This window comes from Lepidochelys kempii, chromosome 18 (assembly GCF_965140265.1).
Source record: "Lepidochelys kempii isolate rLepKem1 chromosome 18, rLepKem1.hap2, whole genome shotgun sequence".
Classification (NCBI taxonomy): Eukaryota; Metazoa; Chordata; order Testudines; family Cheloniidae; genus Lepidochelys; species Lepidochelys kempii.
This window is the reverse complement of record NC_133273.1, coordinates 10,014,305-10,034,048: the sequence shown is the minus strand read 5'-3', so window position 1 is coordinate 10,034,048 and position 19,744 is coordinate 10,014,305. Positions and strand designations below refer to the sequence as shown.

Here is a 19,744-nt window from a genome sequence, read left to right as displayed (position 1 = left end):
AGGTTTTCAGAAGAGCTCAGTTCCCATCCAGCCACCTAAATAAGAGCCAGATTTGCAAAAGATTGTGTGCTGAGCTCTTTTGCAAAGTTGACCTCGAAGTCTCTATCTCTGTCTCAGTGGGAATTGGTGGGTGCTGCGCAGTTTGAAAATCTGGGTTTAACTCTTTTTCAATCTGTCTCTTTTGAAAAGAGGGGATCCAGTTAGAAGCTTTGTCACAGACCCAAGTCAACCCAATAAAAGGGTTAAGCAAAGACCTGATGTTTTGGGTCACTTGTGGGTCACTGTCATCTTTGATGCCAGTAAGTTCTGCTCTCCCAAATTATTTCCCAGAGAACTCTGGCCAGATACTCCAATCCGACCCTCCAAGCTCACACTTGGGGTTCTTTTTCCATCAGCACCCCTGTGGGGCATGCTCCAGTATCATGTATTCTCCTTTGCTGAGTCTTTTAAACACTCTTTGCACCATCTAATTTAAAGAACACAGATTTGGGTTGGCATTCAGAGCCAAGTATTTGATTATAGCAATCTTGGAAATAAATGGCACCTAATGTGACCTGGGTATAGCTGGAAAAATTTGGAGTGCTATGATACCAGCTTAAAGGCTAAAGAAAAAAGCCTGATTTCAGCTCCTGGTACCAGCTAAGAGTCTCAGCAAAAATAGCCAACAACAGCTCTGCATATACTTGAAAAATTTGTACAAGCAGCTCTTCACTTCAGCCTGATTGCCTGGTACATAGAGTGCACGCACTGCAAGAAGGGCATCAGGGAAAACATCTTCCCCCTCAAAAGACTCTCTGGAGCCCTCTGATCAATTTTTATGCGTGGCGTTCCTTCCTTTTTTCTTTGTCCCTCCCCATAGCTTTCAGAATGTCTCAGTAGGCTTGAAAGGTTAGATTTTTGACAGTAAAGGTGGATAAAAGTCGATTTCACTACACGCACAAACCAAAAAAGTATTTTACCAATAGTCATCAGAATGTGCAGGTGGGCAAAGTAAGAAAAATGCTGACTGAGAACTTCTTAGAATTTGATTTAAGGATGTATTTTAAGGGTGATAAAGCTTTAACTTTTTGAATATCAACATCCGCTGCTATTCAGTAATTATTGTCTGACCCCCCCTCCTCCCCCCGCCCTCATTGACTGAGAGAATGTCTTTTAATGGACCAACTTCTGTTGATGGGAGAGACAAGCTTTTGAGCTAAACAAAGCTCTGCTTAGACCTGAAGAAGAGCTCTGTCTCTCTTGAAAGCTTCTCTCCCTCACCAACAGAAGTTGGTCGAATAAAATTACCACCTCACTCACCTTGTCTCTCTAATATCCTGGAACTGACACAGACAGCTACAAAGCAGCCCATTGGCTGGTAGCCCTCCATAATTTTCCACAGCTGTGAAAATGTAAATCAGTGAAAATTTTAAGAAATTAAAACATTGATGTTATCTGTTGAAATTGTATAAAAAAATCCAATTCTGCCATTCCTGTGTAGGAGCTCTACCCCAATTCACCTCCGTAGTTTATCAATGCATCTTCTCTTCTCTGTCATCTTTCTTCCCACCCTTAATCCCTCTAATTTTTTTCTTTGTCATATTCTGTCTCCAGTCTTTTTTCGTCTCTTCTCCTCTCCATTGTACTGCCACTTTAGATTCAGTATATGTAAGATGAGAAGTAGAGCTCAAAATTTTTCAGCAGAACAATTTGCCATCAAAAAAAATGCAGTTTTGTTGAAATCAGAATGTTGATTTTGACACTTTTGATGGAAAAAAGTTGAAACATTTCATTTCAACATCATTATTTTGATTCATTTAGTTTCAACTTTTACAGTCTATTAAAATATGAGTGTTGATATATTTATATTTAATACTATATATACAATATGTTCTATTTGATATTTGAAATGACATGTATCTAGACAACGCTGTCAGTTACATTTTTTTGAATATTCATTTATGAGAAATGTCTGGCTTTGTCTTTCAATTCAGAAGTCATATGTTGTTTTCTCCGCCTCCCCCCCCGCCGAAATGTCAGAATTTCCCAAAGAATGGAAGTTCCAGATTCCAACCAAGTCTAGTAAGAAGGTCCCTTTTGAGATGTCTCAGATGCTCTGGTTGGAGTGGCTGATAACTGACACATTCAGATCTATGTCTGGCATTTGGCAGTCCTATGCTGTCAAAGTGATGTGGCGTTTCCAAACAGCCAGGGTGGCAAGTCGTCTGAGCGAATCATTGTAGCGTTTGATTAACACTCAACTTGCCTTTAAGATTTGACTCTTCCTGGAATGAGAGTGAATTTGATCTGGTGTTGGAAAAAATTAATCAAAGCAAACTAAGGAGTTCTATGCTGTTAATTTTTAGGTCTGAAAATTGCATTCAGAGAACCTATTGCTGAGCCAAGCTCAGATGTGATGTAAGCAGGTATGATGCTCTTGATTTCAGGGGAATTACACCCATTTACACTGGGGTTAAATTTAGCCTGCTGTATGGATGCATACGTTTAGATAGTCTGTGTTTCTTGTACTAGCCCTTTGCCACGACGCCTGCTGTGAGAAAACTCTATATGACAGAAAAATTCTTCCCTAGCTCTCATTTCATAGCCAAGACTGTTCTCTCAAGTTAGGGTCTGGGAAGATCCCAGAATGAAGGGCAGCGTGTATATCACTCTTTTGCTCTTTCTTGAGCACAAACATTCAGCCACAAATGTTACCCAACTCCTTCCTTGGGCATTCCCACTCAAACAGTTTAAAGTGAGATCTCCGTGTGGTTTCCACTGTTGCATGTCAGGTGGGTGGCTAGAATTAAAGCTAGCAATCTCTGGGCTGGATCAGCCTCTCACTTACACTAACTGAAATCCATTAAGTCAACTGAGTTACAACCATATACAACTGGTGCAAGTGAAAGAAACTGAGGCCCACAGCTTGCATGAAAGAATTTGCAGAAAGCTGGGACAAATAATTTCACTGTGTATGAATATTGTTTTTGGCAACAGCAGCCGTATTTTTAAATGTCCAGTCTGTCTTCTGCGGGGGCAATGTGGGCCACAGAATGAACTGCAGGTGCAAATCTGAATAGTCACACCCACCATTAATTTCGCAGGCATCAAATTGCAGGTGCAAACAACACTTGCTAAAAAGCATGGGCTGGCCTCAGCCCATCTGCAAAATCAACCCCTAATTAGCAGCCAGAGAGGACACTAAAATGAGAAGTACAAACCTCTGAGGCATGGGGGCGGGGTTGCCCGTTGCCCTTTCTATCTGTTTCTATGGAGAAGTGCTTCAGATTCCATCCATGTGAAATTGACCTGAGCTGCATCTGGGTACAATATCCATCAGTTAGCATCTCTTACCTAAGAATGACTTTCTCAGTAAGGCTTGGGTCAGAAAGATGATTGCACATAATGATTATGTGCCCCTCCATCTCCACCTACTCCAGAAATGTCATGGTAATTAAAGGGCCACTTTTATCTTCATTTCAACCTGCTTTGAAATGGAGAAAAAAAACAGGGATTGAGTGGTTTATTTAATGCATAAGAAATATATCCCTGGGAGAGCACAATTCAGAAAAGAAGATAGACCCGCTGGGCACAAGTTATCTTTGATGTAGCTCCTTTGACTTCAGATGAGTCACACTACAGATTAATTTGACCCCCTGTTTTTCACTCCATCAGCTTTTGTGTCAGGGAGAGAAACAATAGCAAGGGATAATGTTAATAACTTCAACTTTAACCCTATAACTTTCCTGTACATGAGCTTTTGAATAAATTCTCTTCTCCTGAACATTTGAACTGTTAAAACTAGTCATTTTTAAGTGAGAGGGCTCTGGAAAAATGTAGATACCAGATCTACATTTTTTTAAATGCTCATCGAAGATTCACTCCAGCTGCTGAACTGAAGAGATTCACTTGCAACTTTTCCAGAAAGTCACTTCATGCCCTAACATACACTTCAGTCCTGACAGACCCACTCCCCCTTTCCATTTAGTGGCCTGTTCCTCTGGTCTAAAGCCACAAGTCCTGGTAACTTTTCCATTGGGTCCCTCTGCTGCTTCTTTACAGTTGAAAAGTCACTTCATATCCCTCCTTACTGCCATTTCTGTGAGAAGCACTAATCAATCTACCTTTCTCTCTCTCACCATGGGGGGAGGGTTAGCTCAGTGGTTTGAGATTAGCCTGCTAAACCCAGAGTTGTGAGTTCAATCCTTGAGGGGGCCATTTAGGGATCGGGGCAAAAATTGGGACTTGGTCCTGCTTTGAGCAGGGGGTCGGACTAGATGACCTCCTGAGGTCCCTTCCAACCCTGATATTCTATGATTCTATGATCTCAGGGTTAGATCCACAGCCCACTGAAGTCACTGGAAAGATTTCCATTGAATTCAGTAGGTATTGCATCATGGCCTAAGAGTGCTGAATCAGTTTTTCTCCCAAATTGGTTGGGTGCTGGTTCTTCCCAAGGGGTGACCCAGAATCAAGACCGGGTCCAGCCCAATCTAGGAATGCAGGTTGCTAGAATGACTGAGAATTCCATTTCTTCAGATTCTTTCTGCTTGTAATACTCACAGGAGGCCACCCAAGCTCCCATGGGTTTGAGATTTGCCCATCAGTATTTCTACCAAGCCACGGAGGGACCCAGCCTCTGTGTCCACACATTGTGACAGATGTGTGTGTCTTTAGGGAGGGGGTTAAAGAAGCTACAGTGGCATAATTTCACACTTAGAGCTGGCCAGAAAGAAAGGGGATCTCTCCCCCCCCCCCCACCAGCATAGACCAGGCCTTAGTATGCTCTCTGGAAGTAACACACTCAGAGAGAAAGTAACGCTTTGAAAATGAAAGAAACACTTTCAATATTTAATATGGCTAAATAGAAATTTTGAGGGGGAAAATCGTTCTTTACAAAACCCCACTTTCTGACAAAAAACCCTCTTTCTGTACATGACGTTAAGAATGAGAAAATGGATAAAAATCTTGGGTCTCATTCTGATTTTATACCAGTGTGACTCAGAAGTAACTCTGCTGAAGTCACTGGGAAGGCACCAGTGTAAAGTAGGTGTACTGGGGTCAGAATAAACCTCTAAAACCCAGAGCTGCACTTTCCAGGTTATATCTGTCTGGCCCTCAGACCATGTATTTCACCAGGCCCTGCCGATGTGAAGACATCTAACTTGTCTAAATAATTTGTAACTTGTTCTTTCCCTATTTTAGCTTCAGATCCTACCTCCTTTTTTCTGGCGTTCATTGTTTTAGACGTCCAATCACTACTAGCCTTTTTGGTGAAAACTGAAACAAAAAAGTCATTTAGCTCATCTGCCATTTCCACATTTTCTTTTGTCTTTCCTTCCTCATTGAGTAACGGGCCTACCCTGTTCTTGGTCTTCCTCTTGCTTCTAATAGATTTGTAGAAAGTTTTCTTGTATAGACAGATGCATGTGTCCTTGTCTCACCCACCATGGTATAATACAGGTCATCGTGCATAGAGCAGGTCAGCTTCAGTTTGATTAACAATGTCAAAGGTGTCAACGATCAACACAGTGAAAGGTCTTTTTACCTGGAGGCTGTGCACCAGAGAGGAGATTTGCTGCATTATATGGTGATAAGAAATCGTTGCCCTTTCCTTTCAAATAATAATGCCGCTTGTATAGCACTTTTCATGCCTAGATCTAAAAGGCGCTTACAGAGGTGTGTTGGCAGCATTATCCCTGTTGGGCAGATGGAGAAGCTGAGGTCCAGTGGGATCAAAGGGCACAAGTTCCCCCTAGGGGTTGGTTCTGGTGCCCTTGTTCGCATTTAATAGCACCTTACTTCATGAGAAATCACAGTGATAGCAGAGGGATTTCTTGGTGAGTAAGGTCTCGTAAATACAGCACAGGAATGGAACTCGGGAGCCATGGGTTGTGTTGTGATGATTTACCCTAGCTGTGAGCTCGACTATAAAAAATGAGTGAACGTTTATAAAATGTCACAATAACCTAGAATATCAAATGTCAATGGGAAAAGGTGCAAAAGAGAGACAGACTGGATTAGTCCAAACAAAAAGACCTCCTGATGTAACTCAAGAACTGTGTTAAGATCAGGCTGGGTAAACAAGAGAGGCGTGGGGTGAGAAATCAGTGAATTGGTATATCAGAAATTAGACCTAATTGGTGAACAAAATAATGAGGGGATGGGCTATGCCGCCCTTCACTGCCTTTGGAGTTCTCAAAAAGACAAGGCTTGGGGGGATTAACAGAAGAAGCTGTCTGACAACAACTGCTCACTGGGAGGTGGGAGAACAGGAAGAAGCCACCCCCACCATGGCCTGGGGATCCACTTTGACACCGCTGGGCCTTTGTCATCCTAATCGTGAGCGCTGTTCTGATCAGACTGGCCCAAAGAAAGGAAGCCCAGATGGCCTCACCACTTCCACCAGCTATAGCTAACCCCCAAATGCCAGCACTACTGTAAGCCTGTGACCATGGAGGCAGTGGAAAGCAATGCCCTGAATAGCCCAATGCTGGTATGCATTAGCCAAGTCTTGGCGTGGCTAAGAAGACCAAGTGCCATGCTTGTGTTTCTCCAGCAGTGAGGTTGCAAATGAGAGTCAGCACCAGAGACAGAAGTTGCATGTTCAATCTTTTCTTTCCCTTCTTCTGTGTTTGGTTTTGTCTTTTAGGAAACAAGGTTGGACTTCAAAATCTCCAGCCCATCACAACTAACGTTTCTCATTTCTCCAAAAAGAACAGTTATTACCATCTAAAAGATGGTCAGATGGTGGGGGCCTGGGGAAAAACTCCTTCTAAAAACTCTCTCCAGCTGAAGGGAAAGGGAACAAAAAATGTTGTTAAATGAAAATCGTACTTGATACTTTACATTTTAAAGGCTTTCACTGTTTTTCCTTCTTTTTCTGTATCTTTACAGAAAGGTTAAAAGGACGTTGAATGGCGTATTGCCATGGTACTAAACCCCAACCTTTGTTTAACAGAGTTTAATGATGAACAGCGATTGGGTTATGTTAACACTTTTGAGTTTCTGGGCCCATCTCTTCCATCTGAATTAATACAACAATTGGGTTCCTGGCTCTGACACTGGTCTGCTGAGTGATTCACTTCCCATCTCCGGTTCCTCTCTCATGTTCTGTCTTGTCTGTTTGGACTGCAAACTCTTCCAGACACTGACTTTCTCTTGCTTTGTGTTACAGTGTACAGCGACTAGCACAGCAGGGATGCAGGCAGGGTCTCTAGCTGCTACTACTAATGAATGAGATGCAGCCTGACTAAGGGTATTGAAATCTGGTTCATACCCATAGTGAGTCAATGACAAAGCCAAAATTAGAGCTGAGGTCGCCTGCCTCCTAGGTCACTCCCTGTCCACCGCGCCATACACCCTCTCAAGTGTTGCCTCCAGGTTGTATGCAGTTGAAGGTCACGTTTTGCAGTCATATAGCCAAAAATGCTTAAAATTGTAATTATCCCTTCCCTGTTCTCAGAGGCTGATCCTTGGGCAAGGATCCTCCCTTATACATGTGCTGTTGCTTTATCTGTTCCTTCTCAGAGCTTCTCAAACAGCCCAGTCAATTGAGCAGAGCTGTAGGACCAGCAACAGCTTATGACTAACAGAAGGCCATGTGATAACTACAAATTGATTCCATTGTCATCACTTTTCAGACACTGTTGTGTATCCCCCTCTCCTCTCCACTGGAATTGCTGTCATTAATTCAGTCAACAGCATCCAGGGCAGAAGGCCCATCACTTGTCTCCAGGCAGAGACCTTCAGTGGTTTGGTTTCAAGCATAGGACAACGTTTTGTTTTATTTTAAAAGCTCCTGCAAATTGAACTGCGTCTTTATGACACCATAACACCAGGCACGTGTTACACAGAGCAGAAATAATTCAGCCTGAATTTATTAGGCACAGCTGAGAATGTACAAGGACATTTCTGGCACTTTTGGACGGGTCTGAATTTTAAAACATTTCCAAAATGTTTGTGATGGTGACTCCTTTAAATTGTACTGTAGTTCAGAGGAGAAGTCGGTAGCTACACCTGCATCTTTCTGCACCCTTGTTCTGTGCTACTAGGGCAGAAGTAGTGGTCCAGTCCAGCAGCGCTGTGCCACTCTGGTGATGCAAGCGACTGTAAAACCCGCTGTAACGGGGTAAGGCCACCAGTGCGTACCGGCGAATCTGGCCCATGATTTTTATTTTCCTGCCACATGCTATAAAGTAATAACTTTGGCTAGAAAAGCACTTCTTTAATTGCATTTCTTTTTACAGTTCTGACTGCAGCTGGCCACGGAGAATAATCAAATAGGTGTTTTCATTTTACACTCTCTAGTCTTCCATTAAAGCCTTATAACACTTTTTGAAAAGCTCCCTTTAGATTCCCCCTCCTTCCCTGTTTTTAAGGCTCTCCTTGTGCAACGGCTGAGGTCCAGCCGCCGAGATTTCAGAATGAGGGATTGCATTTCAAAAGCAGGCTGTCAAGGACGTAGAACAGCTGCACTTTCTAGTCCTGATGGCAGAGGAATTTCCCTGAAACCCTGGTTTCTTCCATTTTGCTAACAGTTTTTGCGGGTGATTCTTTGCTCAGCTCTACTGTATGTAGTGCACTTTTGGGGAAGAGTCCTGCCTACCATTAAGCTCTGTACATCACTTGTATTTATCTGGCTTTGCAGACTCCTGGTCAATCATCTCCAGTTCCATACTGTGGCGTAGCCAGGTGGAGAAAACACGGGGAGCGGAGATTTAAAAAAGGCGCCACCCTCTTGTACTCACCCAGCGGCACTCCAGGTCTTCGGCGTCAGGTCCTTCACTCGCTCCGGTCTTCGGAGGCACGGAATGACCCCCCCGCCACCAAAATGCCGCCGAAGACCAGAGCGAGTGAAGGACCCGACACCAAAGTGCTGCCGAAGACCCGGAGCAAGTGAAGGACCAGACATATAAGACTTCATGGGGGCATGTGTCCCTTGGGACTACCTCTTTTCCTTAAGGCCCCAATCCACATCCCACTGAAGTCAATGTAAGTCCATTCATTGACTTCACTGGGCTGTTGAACAGGCCCTTGTTCCCTGTCTCATGGACTCTCGTACTATATCGGGTTTATCCTTGCACACTTTTTCTTTCAATCCATGTTTCTCACGTAGCGCCTAATCCACAAGACTTTACCCAGGGCCAGATTGTGTCTCTGCATCAGGCATGGCTGAGGACAGATACAGTCTCTGCACCCTCCCCTGCTAACGAAGCAGGGTGCAGGCAGAGCTTGTTGGCCACAGTGTGTTGTGTGTGCTGTGGTCTCCTCACAGTGGCATAGGAAGCTGTAGGAGGTTCATTAATGGCACGATCTGGCTGTCCGTGATCATTCGCTGCTTCTCCTCAAGCTTTACTGAAGTCAGTGGGAGTCAGAATGAGCCAAGACCTCATGAATTGAATGTTAGTCCAAGAACTAACGTTATGGTCCCATCTCTGTCGCTCTAGACAAGAAATGCAAAGTCAGCACTCCACCCTCAAAATAGAACAGGTTAATTTCAGCAGCCCTCCAAAAGTGTACCTGCACAGGTTTAACAGGTCCATTTCATCTCCTGGTGATGGTGGCAGGGAATTGGACACTACTAAAATAAAGTGTTAGCAGTGAAATTCTGTCTTGCCCAGAAATGAGTGTGCACAAGACATAATTCATTTTAGCCTGTTGGCTTTTCTTGTATTATTGATGTTGGCATCACAAAAAGATACTGGGGTAAATTAATACCTGAAGTAAACACTATTTAGCTTCAGTGGAGTTATACCAGGAATGAATTTAGTCCCTTATTTCGAAAGCAAAATAATTTGCAATAGCCTGCTGATTTGAAGAGATAAGAGAGAAAAATGCTTTTGTATCCAATACATTTTGGAGGCACATCAATTGTTGATAGAATTACTTTTTATGGACTTTACTTGGCAAGATCATTTCTCATCCATTCCCCTGCACTGGGGATTGAACTCTGATATCATCAGTGTTATCAAGGCAGGAAATGTGATAAAAAACTGGAAATGCCTCCAGTTTCCTTCTGATTATCTCTTTCGTCTCGCAGTCAAACCCCATCAAACTCTTCCTGTCTTGGGACTAGAGACACCTGCATTAGTCACTCATTTTTAGCAAGCATGGCCAATAGACCCATTTTGATAATGTCTCCTCACAGGGAAATGGGCAGTTCCCCAAGAGACCTGTTTGGTGTGTCTCCTCAATGATTTTGGGGGTTCTTCTCAATATGGTTTAGAGGTTTATCCTTGAAATTATCAAAAGACCATCTCAATTTGTGTGCTCATGTGGTTTGATGATGACATCGCAGAGTGGTCTTTAGAATATTTCGGGGGCATCTCAATGCAGTGGTTTAAGGTTTTTGATCAGTTTGGGTGTCTTTAGTATCTCACCGAGCCTGGTCTCTGAATGGCATGGGAAAGGAGATAGAGCAAACTAGGTCTCTGAACAGACACTTGCGGTGTCATCTAAGATAGGTGTTCAGGGTGTGCTTTCAGTGTGTTCTCCCACAGAGCTTTCTAGGACATCCCTTGGAATAGATTCAGGTGTATCTTCAAAGGACTTTGAAATCTCTCTTGTGATTCATTTTGAGGTTGTCTAGAGTGTCCTTTTAAGTTAGCCTAGGGTTTTCTCATTGGATTGGGGAGGAGGGAGTTGGATGCTTGGGACTATTGTTTGTGATGGTACTTGGGAGATCTACATTAGATTGTTTTTTTTTTTTTGTTTAGGCACCTGAATGAAGGAGCTAAATGTTCAAAAGTGTTCAGTGCCCAGCTTCTCCCATTGTTCTCAATAGTGGGGGAAGAGGAATTCTCCCTTGTTCTCAATGGGAGCTGCTGTGTGCTGAGGACATCTGAAAATCTGGACCTTAAGCTCTCTTCAGAGAACAAATTCTCTCTAACTAACTAGTGATTGGCTAACACAGTGAGAGGCACCAAAGAAATACCATAGCTGGACAGATCAGCACAGGTAGATCAGGTGGAGTGGTTTTCAATGTCTCCATAGAAGGTTTTGGGGTGGTTACTATGAATGGATGGGCAACATTTCTTTGGCGTTCTTTTAGGATCTTCTCACAGTGATTTGGATCTCTTTTGTGCCTCTAGAAGGGAGACAATAATCTTCCCTTACATCACACAGTGTTGTGAAGGTAGATACATTCATGGACGTTTGTGAGGCAGTCACGTGCTACAGTGATTACAGGAAACTGTATTACTGTCTAGCTAGGTGTCCCATCAGAGTGGCTTTTGGAGATCTCTCTGCATTGCTTTAAGGGGCGAGTTCCTGGAATAATGTCCATGCAATCCCCTCACCGTGTAGGGGTTTTCAGGAAATGCTTTTGAGGCTATGTTTCTGGAGTGGTTTGAGTGAGTCCCCTCATCACCACGTTATCTGAGCCAATAGTGTTTACCTGTATCTCCCCTATGAATGTCTCTGTGGGGCAATTCTCAAAGTGGATTTGGGAAGTTCTGTAGGTGGGGAACAGTAAGAATTCATGTGCTCTTGGACTCTGGGCTCTGTACCATATGGAATCAGCCCTGTAGTAAGAATGGTTTCAAGAGTTGTCTCACTGAGCAGTGTTGCCCAACTAGAGGAAATGTAACAGCTGTCTTTAAAGGGAGCACATCTCAGGGTGGAAATGGAGCCAAACAGCAGACTTTAACTATTTTATTTTGCAGTAAATCCAGTACCTGTTCCTCTCCACTTAATCCACCTCTCCACTAACGTCCTTTATTTCACTGCCTCCTAAACCCCATGCTGATGAATAAAGGATTCCTACTTCTTCTGAGAACAGTGTGCACATCTGAACAGTCAATCCATTAGGCCTTCAGTGGTTATTTTAATGAAAGTACTAATCTGTTGAAAATATAACAAGCCTGTTGAGCCATCTGGGCTGATTAAAGTTGCATAGTGAATTATTAATGTGCTGATTAAATCCTTCAATTCGCTCCAAGTTCTAAGTGCATCCAAATGTTACCACTCAAAAGCTGCTTTATACAAATGGCTAGGTCTGAGTTTGACTTCACATGAAATAATTCTGGACTGGTTTAGTATCCAGAGACTATTCACTTTGCCAATAAGTGGACCAGATCTTTGATTCTAACGAACTCTCCTTTGCAGCACTTAAAAGTATACTAAGGGTGCAGCTGGGAATCTCCCCATCCTAAGGAAATTCCCCAATGGTTTTATGCCACCCCCTGCAGCTCTGTATAGACTTAGGTGGTCAGACATTATTCTAGTGAGGTAAATATCTTAGAAAAATGAAAATCAAGTGTTAGACATATTTATTCAAATAACAAGGCTGTTAGTGTTCATGCTTCAGGGTGTTGCTGATTACCAGCTGGGGTAAGGAAGGAACTTCTGTCACAATGCATTATGAGCCAGCTATTGGAGAGAGGATTGGCTGTAGACACCAAGGACCCCTAGGATTCAAAATCACACACCTTTAGTCTCTGCTAAAATCTCTAGTGCCAGCGGAACTGTGGGCCATGAACGCAGTCATGACTCAGGCTAATGGCGTTTTCATCTCAATGGAGAAACCCACTAGTAATTCCAGTCGGTTTCTCTTCTGCTGGCAGATGAATCCGCACATTTGGCTGAGTAGAATAGAAAAGGATATTTAAAGACAAGTCTTTTCTATTGAGGATCTTAGCTGTACTGCTTCAAAGCCTCACCCAGCAGATGCTGCACCTTGGACTGAAAAGGCAGCTGGCTGCCATCAGACTGGCGGGTTAGGATCCTTAATGTTCCCTTGTTCCTTTTAAACTGATTATACTTAAACATAATTATTATAATTAAACAGAGGGAAATTTGACTATTCTCTCTCTTGCTTGCACTGATTTAGGGAGGAATCTAATATGCCTCTCAGAAGGTAGTTATCTTGTAATTCCATATGATCGCAATGTAAGAGAGCCCTGCCTGATTTATACTCCAGACACAGGCTTCGCCCAGAACATTCTTAAGGCTAGAACAGTGTTTCAGTAACGTGTTATCGCAGGTTCCATCCAACAACCTTAAAACTCTTAATACTTCTTAATTCTCACTACACACCTGTGATGTAGAAACAATTATCTGCATTTTACAGGTGGAGAAGCTAAGGCACAGAGAGGTGGGGACTTGCCCACAGCAAATCAGTTGCAGAGCCAGAAACTGAACCCAAACCTCCTGACTCCCAGCCTTGAACTCTAACCACTACAGAACACGCCCCCCTTAGCCTGACAACATGCAAGACTTTTTCTTAAAATCTAGAGGTGTCCAAGGCTTTAAACATGCACTATAAATATTGCTCATGGAGCAAAGGTGATGAAGAGGGTGGAGTGATGCAGGAGTGGAGCAGCCAGTGGAAATCTGCATGTGGCTGGGGCAATGGTTAATCACCAATAGTCTTGGGGAACTGAATTTTTCAGACATAGTTCTCCCAGTCTTTCAAGGCCGAGGCTGAATCTCCTTGCAGCTGCTGGCCCCAGTGTGCAGCGCTCTGCTGCTCTGGCATAGTTGGGCATTAATGGGACTTTTCATACTCACTGGACTATGTTGTCCTTTGCAGGTGAATGGCCACCTGGACTACATGAAGCAAATGGACACTATCCTGAAGGCTGTGGGCATTAAAACCAAGGAGGGTCGTCTGGAAGAGAAGGGGAATCCCAGCCCTTTCTCCAGTCAGGGTGAGAGAAGGGAGCCGACTGCAGACGGTGAGAGTCAGGAAGAGGAAAGCACCTTGGGAGATGATGATTCCATCAGCCATGATCACTGGTCCTGGCAGCCTGTACCCAGTGAAGGACTGCACTCTAGTGACAGGAACTCGGATCTTGCACACCCTGAGGATTCTGAATTTCCAGGCGCTTTGGATGCCAGCAGAGACGAGAACCCAGCCGGGCTGGAAAAACCTTTACCAACCAACCCTCTGCCCTGCCCTGATTCTGCTGCTCACGTCCTGGGAGGAACCTTCCTTCCCTGCCCAGACACTAATGACCTCAAAAACCAGGCAACACACCAAGGTCTGGACTGAGTCCCTGCCTCAGGATGAATTACTGGCTCTTCCATTGGTCGCTGCATCATGGCCACAGCACACGCTCTGTCTAGCACTCGAGTGCAGAAAGGCATCTACCAAGCCCCTCCCCTCAAAACAGCTCTGGTGCCATTGGTCAGTTGTAGGGGCAGTTACTACAGAACATTCATCCCAGGGGAATCCCAGGACTTGTGGGGCTATAGGACACTCCAGAAAATGGATGTGACAAACCGGTTGTTAGCAAAGGTAATAACATCCATAGCTGCTGTGTTATTGGATTAGAGAGGCACTAGACCCATCAGATAACCCAGAGTTGTATGTCTTGATGGGGAACAAATCAGGGATCCTTTTGAGTGTGTTATGGTGGGAGGATGTTCTGCTAGGATTAAAGGCTCTCTCACATGACTGTACAACCCGATGAGCTTCTCAGCGGATGGGGGTGGGATGCCATGGTCACTGCTTCCTCCTGTTTTCCCATCACTTCATGCTACATAATGGGAAACGCCAGCAGCTAGTGTTTAGAGCTGGTATGGAAAGGCACATGGTCAGCCAGGCTGCTTTGCTCTAATGGGGGAGCAGCAGTCTGCTTTCCAGAGGGGAATATTGATTGCTGTGACAGGTGGGGCTGAAATCTCACAGCCATTCCTGCAGCCTCTCGGGTTGGTTCTGTTTCCTGCCCTGCTACCCATGAAAAATGCATGACTCCGTGGGAGTTTGACCCAAGACATTGGGCTCTCTCCCTTCTCCCTCTAGCTTCTGCTGCTGCCCTAGGAGTGGCTCATGGCTGGCTGGTGGGACTGTGGTGTCAGTGGTGAGCTCCCCACTCCTTCCTTCCCCTCAGCGCTTTTGTGCACAAACTAACACAGAGACTGACATACCAATGTACTGACCATGTCATTGATGCTGCGTAGAGATGCTTTAACAAGGTGCTGTCGCCCTACACTGGAGCCCTGCACGTGGAACAGAACACCAAAGAGAACACTTCACCTGCTGCTTTCAGGACCACATGGAAACGGGCATACAGCATAGGAGCGTTATTGGATCAAAGCCTTCAGAGCTCCTGCCGATTGGTTCTCCCATGTGTGGAGGAAAGGACCCCGGGGCAGATGCTCAGCTGCTGTAAATCAGCATAGCGCCCCTCAGTTCAGTGATTGATACACACCAGCTGAGGCACTGGCCTTTATTCTTTGGGGAACAACTGTCACCTTCATAGAGAAATGCTGCTGTACCTTATGAGTCTTAGGGAACCACGTGACTTGATGGGCATTGAAAGAGTATCTTGGGAACTCCCTGTTTGGTATTCTCACTAGGAAATTAAAAGGTTTAATTTGTTTTGCATTGTTGGGGGGTTTTGTTTTATTTTAAATGTGGCCGGGTATGTTTGGAGTTTTACATGTACAGTTGGGCTTGATTCACCTGTGTCTGTACATCTCAGATCTGTGAACCAGCCTTTCATTCGGAGGCACTAGAGGGCAGAAACCGGGGTTCATTCATCATGACTCTGCTACTGGCTGGTTGTCAGATGTTGCACAGGACATTGTGCAAACTCCTTACCTCAGTTTCCCCATATGTAAAAGGGGAGGAATGATCCTGAGCATATCCCCGGTGGGGATTGAGACAGTTTGCCACATGTTTCGCGCTCCATGGGTGAAAGGTGCTAGAGAAGAACAAAGTTTGATTCTCGTGATTTTACCATTGAGTTGCGTCACCAGCTTGAACTGTGCAGTTTCTGCCTAAGCTCTGAAGGGCAGTAACCGCAGTACGCTTTCATTGCGTGGCCCTCCTGCAGCTCCTTTCCACGTAAACAAGGGCATCTGTATTGGCAGTTTCCAAAATGCCACACACTCCTGTACCTGCTCAAGGGGACCATTTGTGGGCTTTCAGGCCACTCCCCAAAATCAGAGGTGAGGGGGAACCATGCACCACAGGCTGCACCATGCACAGGCATCAAAAGCTGCCTGGAACGGAGAGGTCTGTGTTCCCTAGAGAAAGCAGGTCACTGCCTAGCTTATGAAGGACAAGCCTGCTCCCTGGAAAGCCCCAAGCACTGGATTTTCTTGAGGTCGTGTTGGACATTCATTATGATCTCAGCTTTGAGGTCATCAAGGAGCTCAGCCTGTCCTGACTCTTAAGTTCTCGGCCTTCATGCCCTTTTTGGCCACAGGGGCAGGGCTTCATCCCCTTGGCTGCAGGTCAGAGGTCGGAGGAAGGGTTCCGGCGAGTTTGCTGTCCCTGTGCAGGAGCTCCAAAGGGGCCATGCTCCAGCATGATCCCTGGTCTGATTATTCTGGCTCTCAGCTAGAATTCCTCCCTGGGGCTTCCAGAAGGTGTATGCTGCTACAGCTCAACCATGCCTTTGCAGGCTGTGGTACACTTGCCCCTCCACGGCTGGCTGGTGCAGCAGGATTCAGTCCCGCGGGCTTTCGAAGACTTACGCCCCATTCTAATTACAGCTTCAACTTTTATGTTTAAAACAATATACATTGGTAAAAGCTTCAACTTTTATGTTTAAAACAATATACATTGGTAAAATCTTGCTCCAAATGCAGGCTTAGTAGGAAACTAAGCCTGTTTGGGGGGTGGGAAGTGGGGGGCATAGGCTGGTGCGGCTGTTGTTGACACACAGACAGTCTTCCCTTACTCCCCTCCATGGACAGGCCATCACAGCAGTACTAATATAATAGCATATCTTTTATTCCAACGCTTTTTACAAACCTTATGCACCAATCACTTCTCCCACCGTTGGAGCACCGCAACCATTTCACAGGGCACAGCTATAGTAGCACGAGGGTTTTGTACACAGAATAAAACTAAACCTTGTCTCCAAAGGGCCGGGGCCGTTGTAGGTAGGAAAGTTGCAATTGCCCACCTTAAAGTGCAGCCAGGACACCACCTCTACTGCGACCCCTAGAGTATTTTGTGCTGCACCGTGACTTGGGGCTAACGTCACAAAGAGCAGCAACAGCAGTGCCAAAATGCAGAGCCAATGTGACTTTTTCCCCTTTCAAAGAGTTTTCTCCTAACACAAATGCCACTTATAATGAATCCCTTCCCTCCAACAGCATCCAGCATGACGACAGCTTCCCTGGCACCGTCACTTAGCCACATTTAATCTGAGGCTCTCAAAACACTTTACAAGAGTGGGGGGAGCATTTTTATCCCCCACCTTGCAAGTGGGGAAACTGAGGCAGAGAGCAGTTAATGGTCTGATTTTCAGGGGTGCAAGGCACTGGAAATGCCTACGGCCTTCACTGGCAGTTATGGGTGCTTGCAGCATCTCTTAACATGCCTGCAGCTTCACCCCATGGGCATGCTGGCAGCTGGGCATGGCTGGAACAGAGTGGCACTCTACCCCCACCCACCCTCCCTGACATGAACCCCACCCTGGGGCTTTCAAATAGGAAGATGCAAGAGAAGCAGCCAGGGGAGAGCTGGCTGTTTGCACCTGTATTAAAGGGACAGGGTTGTTGCACCATCTTTTAAAAGCTATTGTAATTAAATGGGGCAGGGAGCAGGACATAAGCATAGTACTTCCACTTGGAAGGGGGGAGGGGATCCCCCCTTAGTCAGACTGAACGAATCAAGCCCTTGAGTACCAAACAGCAAGTTCTGCACAGCCGAGGGGGCGAGGGAGCTGGGATTCCTGATCACAGCAGCACCATCAGACTTTCCCGGCACTAGCTAACCCTGCTGCTCTCTGACCCGTGGCGGGAGTTCTTGCCTCATTAACAGAGCTTCTAAAAACACAGGGGCCAGTGTCGTTCCCGTCCCATCAGCCTCTGCGGCAGGATCGCAAGAGCAAAAAAAACCCATTATTTCCGAAGCCAGTTACCAGTGACCCTTTTCCTCTTTGTGGCCCGATATGCACCATATAATGCGTCTTTCAGCGTCCTGGTGTACTGCTCAGACACCCACCACACTGATGATTTCTCAAGGAAACAGTAGCATGAAAAGACTAGAGGGATTCCTCACGCCATCTATGCTGGTAGAGAGAGAGAGCGCGTGTGTGTGTGTTGGAGGAGCAGCGTGGGGCTGTTCAGAACCTGCCTAGGAGCAGCAAACACTGGCTGATCATCATGCAGCTATCAGGGAGTGGCCCTTCAAACTGAAAAGCATCACACCAGCCCTGCGAGAGGGAGATGCCGGAACAGGCCTTACTTCCAGTGCGGCTCATGCAACAGCCCCAGTCTGTAGGACTGAGACCTTGGTTGTAATAGCCCATTGCCCAAAAGCTCCCAGGCAACTGCCCGTGTTCTAACCCACACTAGTGCCTGGCTTTGTGTGAGCATGAGACTTGGAGCGGCTCGTGATCCAGCTCAGGAACGCGAATGCGCAACAAAGGAGTCAGGCGCTGGGGAAGAGAAGAGAGGGGCAAGGGTGAGCATAGTGCCTTGATTCCAGCACGGTCATGCAGCCCGGTGTCTGAGCAGCACAGCCTTAGCTGACTGTACAGCTGCTCTTCATGGTGGTCGAAGGCAACAAAAATGATTAAGGGTATGGAACGCCTGCCATATGAGGAGAGATTAATAGGACTGGGACTTTTCAGTTTGGAAAAGAGACGACTAAGGGGGGGATCTGACTCATAGACGTTAAGATCAAAAGGGACCATTATGATCATCTATTCTGGCCTCCTGCACAGCGCGGGCCACAGAATCTCACCCACTCCTGCAATAAACCTCTCACCTATGTCTGAGCTATTGAAGTCCTCAAAGCATGGTTTCAAGACTTCAAGGTGCAGAGAATCCTCCAGCAAGTGACCCGTGCCCCATGCTACAGAGGAAAGCGAGATCTATAAAAATCATGACTGGTGTGGAGAACATAAATAAGGAAGTGTTATTTACTCCTTCTCTTAACAGACGAACTAGGGGTCACCAAATGAAATTAATAGGCAGCAGGTTTAAAACAAAAAAAAGAAAGTATTTTTTCACACAACACACAGTCCACCTGTGGAACTCCTTGCCAGAGGATGTTGTGAAGGCCAAGACTATAACCGGGTTCAAAAAAGAGCTAGATAAGTTCATGGAGGATAGGTCCATCTATCACTATTAGCCAGCATGGACAGGGATGGTGCCCTAGCCTCTGTTTGCCAGAAGCTGGGAGTAGGCAACAGGGGATGGATCACTTGATGATGACCTGTTCTGTTCAATCCCTCTGGGGCACCTGGCATTGGCTACTGTTAGAAGACAGGATACTGGGCTAGATGGACCTTTGGTCTGACCCAGTCTGGCACCTCTTATGTCTTACCAACTTCTCTCATCAGATAATGCTATGCCCACATCACTGTAGCATCTGAGTACTTGTTCTCCTGCTAACAAAGCGCTTGGGGTCCAGTGGTGATGGCCATCAGTGGCTGCCTTTGGCTGTTCTGGACCCCTTGGCCTTCCGTGCCTGCTAAGTTTTGTTTCTCTCTCTCTCTGGCTGTAATTTTACTATGTGCTGCTTTTTAATCCAATTTTAAAATATAAGCGAGCGGAGGAGAAAGTGTTGCCGCTGTTTTCTTAGCTCAGGGACCATCAACCACTGAAAACCTGGGCTGATCACACAGGGGGCAGAACATAAAAGTGCCCTGTGCTGCTCTCCACATTACAAAGCGGGAGGGGGATGCGGGACAGTGACAAACCAAGTAGAGAATAAGGAAAGCAACACCAGGCAGGTAAACTTGGCAATAAAGTCTGGGTTCATCATATTTAAACAATCCCAACCTATAACCACTGAAAAATTATCAGTGATTTCCATACAAAGAAGAGACACGTTTTCCCTCCTCCCCAC

General features: G+C 45.5%; 1 protein-coding gene across 3 annotated transcripts in view; it reads left to right on the top strand.

Moving 5' to 3' along the window:
- TMCO4 (transmembrane and coiled-coil domains 4) overlaps positions 1-15,307 on the top strand; it is an 81,430-nt gene extending 66,123 nt beyond the window's left edge. For all 3 annotated transcript variants that reach the window (XM_073316321.1, XM_073316322.1, XM_073316324.1), the window contains one exon: positions 13,514-15,307. In XM_073316321.1, coding sequence (XP_073172422.1) covers positions 13,514-13,975 — 462 coding nt within the window. In that variant the 3' untranslated portion in view covers positions 13,976-15,307. The remainder of the gene's footprint in view (positions 1-13,513) is intronic.
- The last annotated feature ends 4,437 nt before the right edge of the window (positions 15,308-19,744 follow it).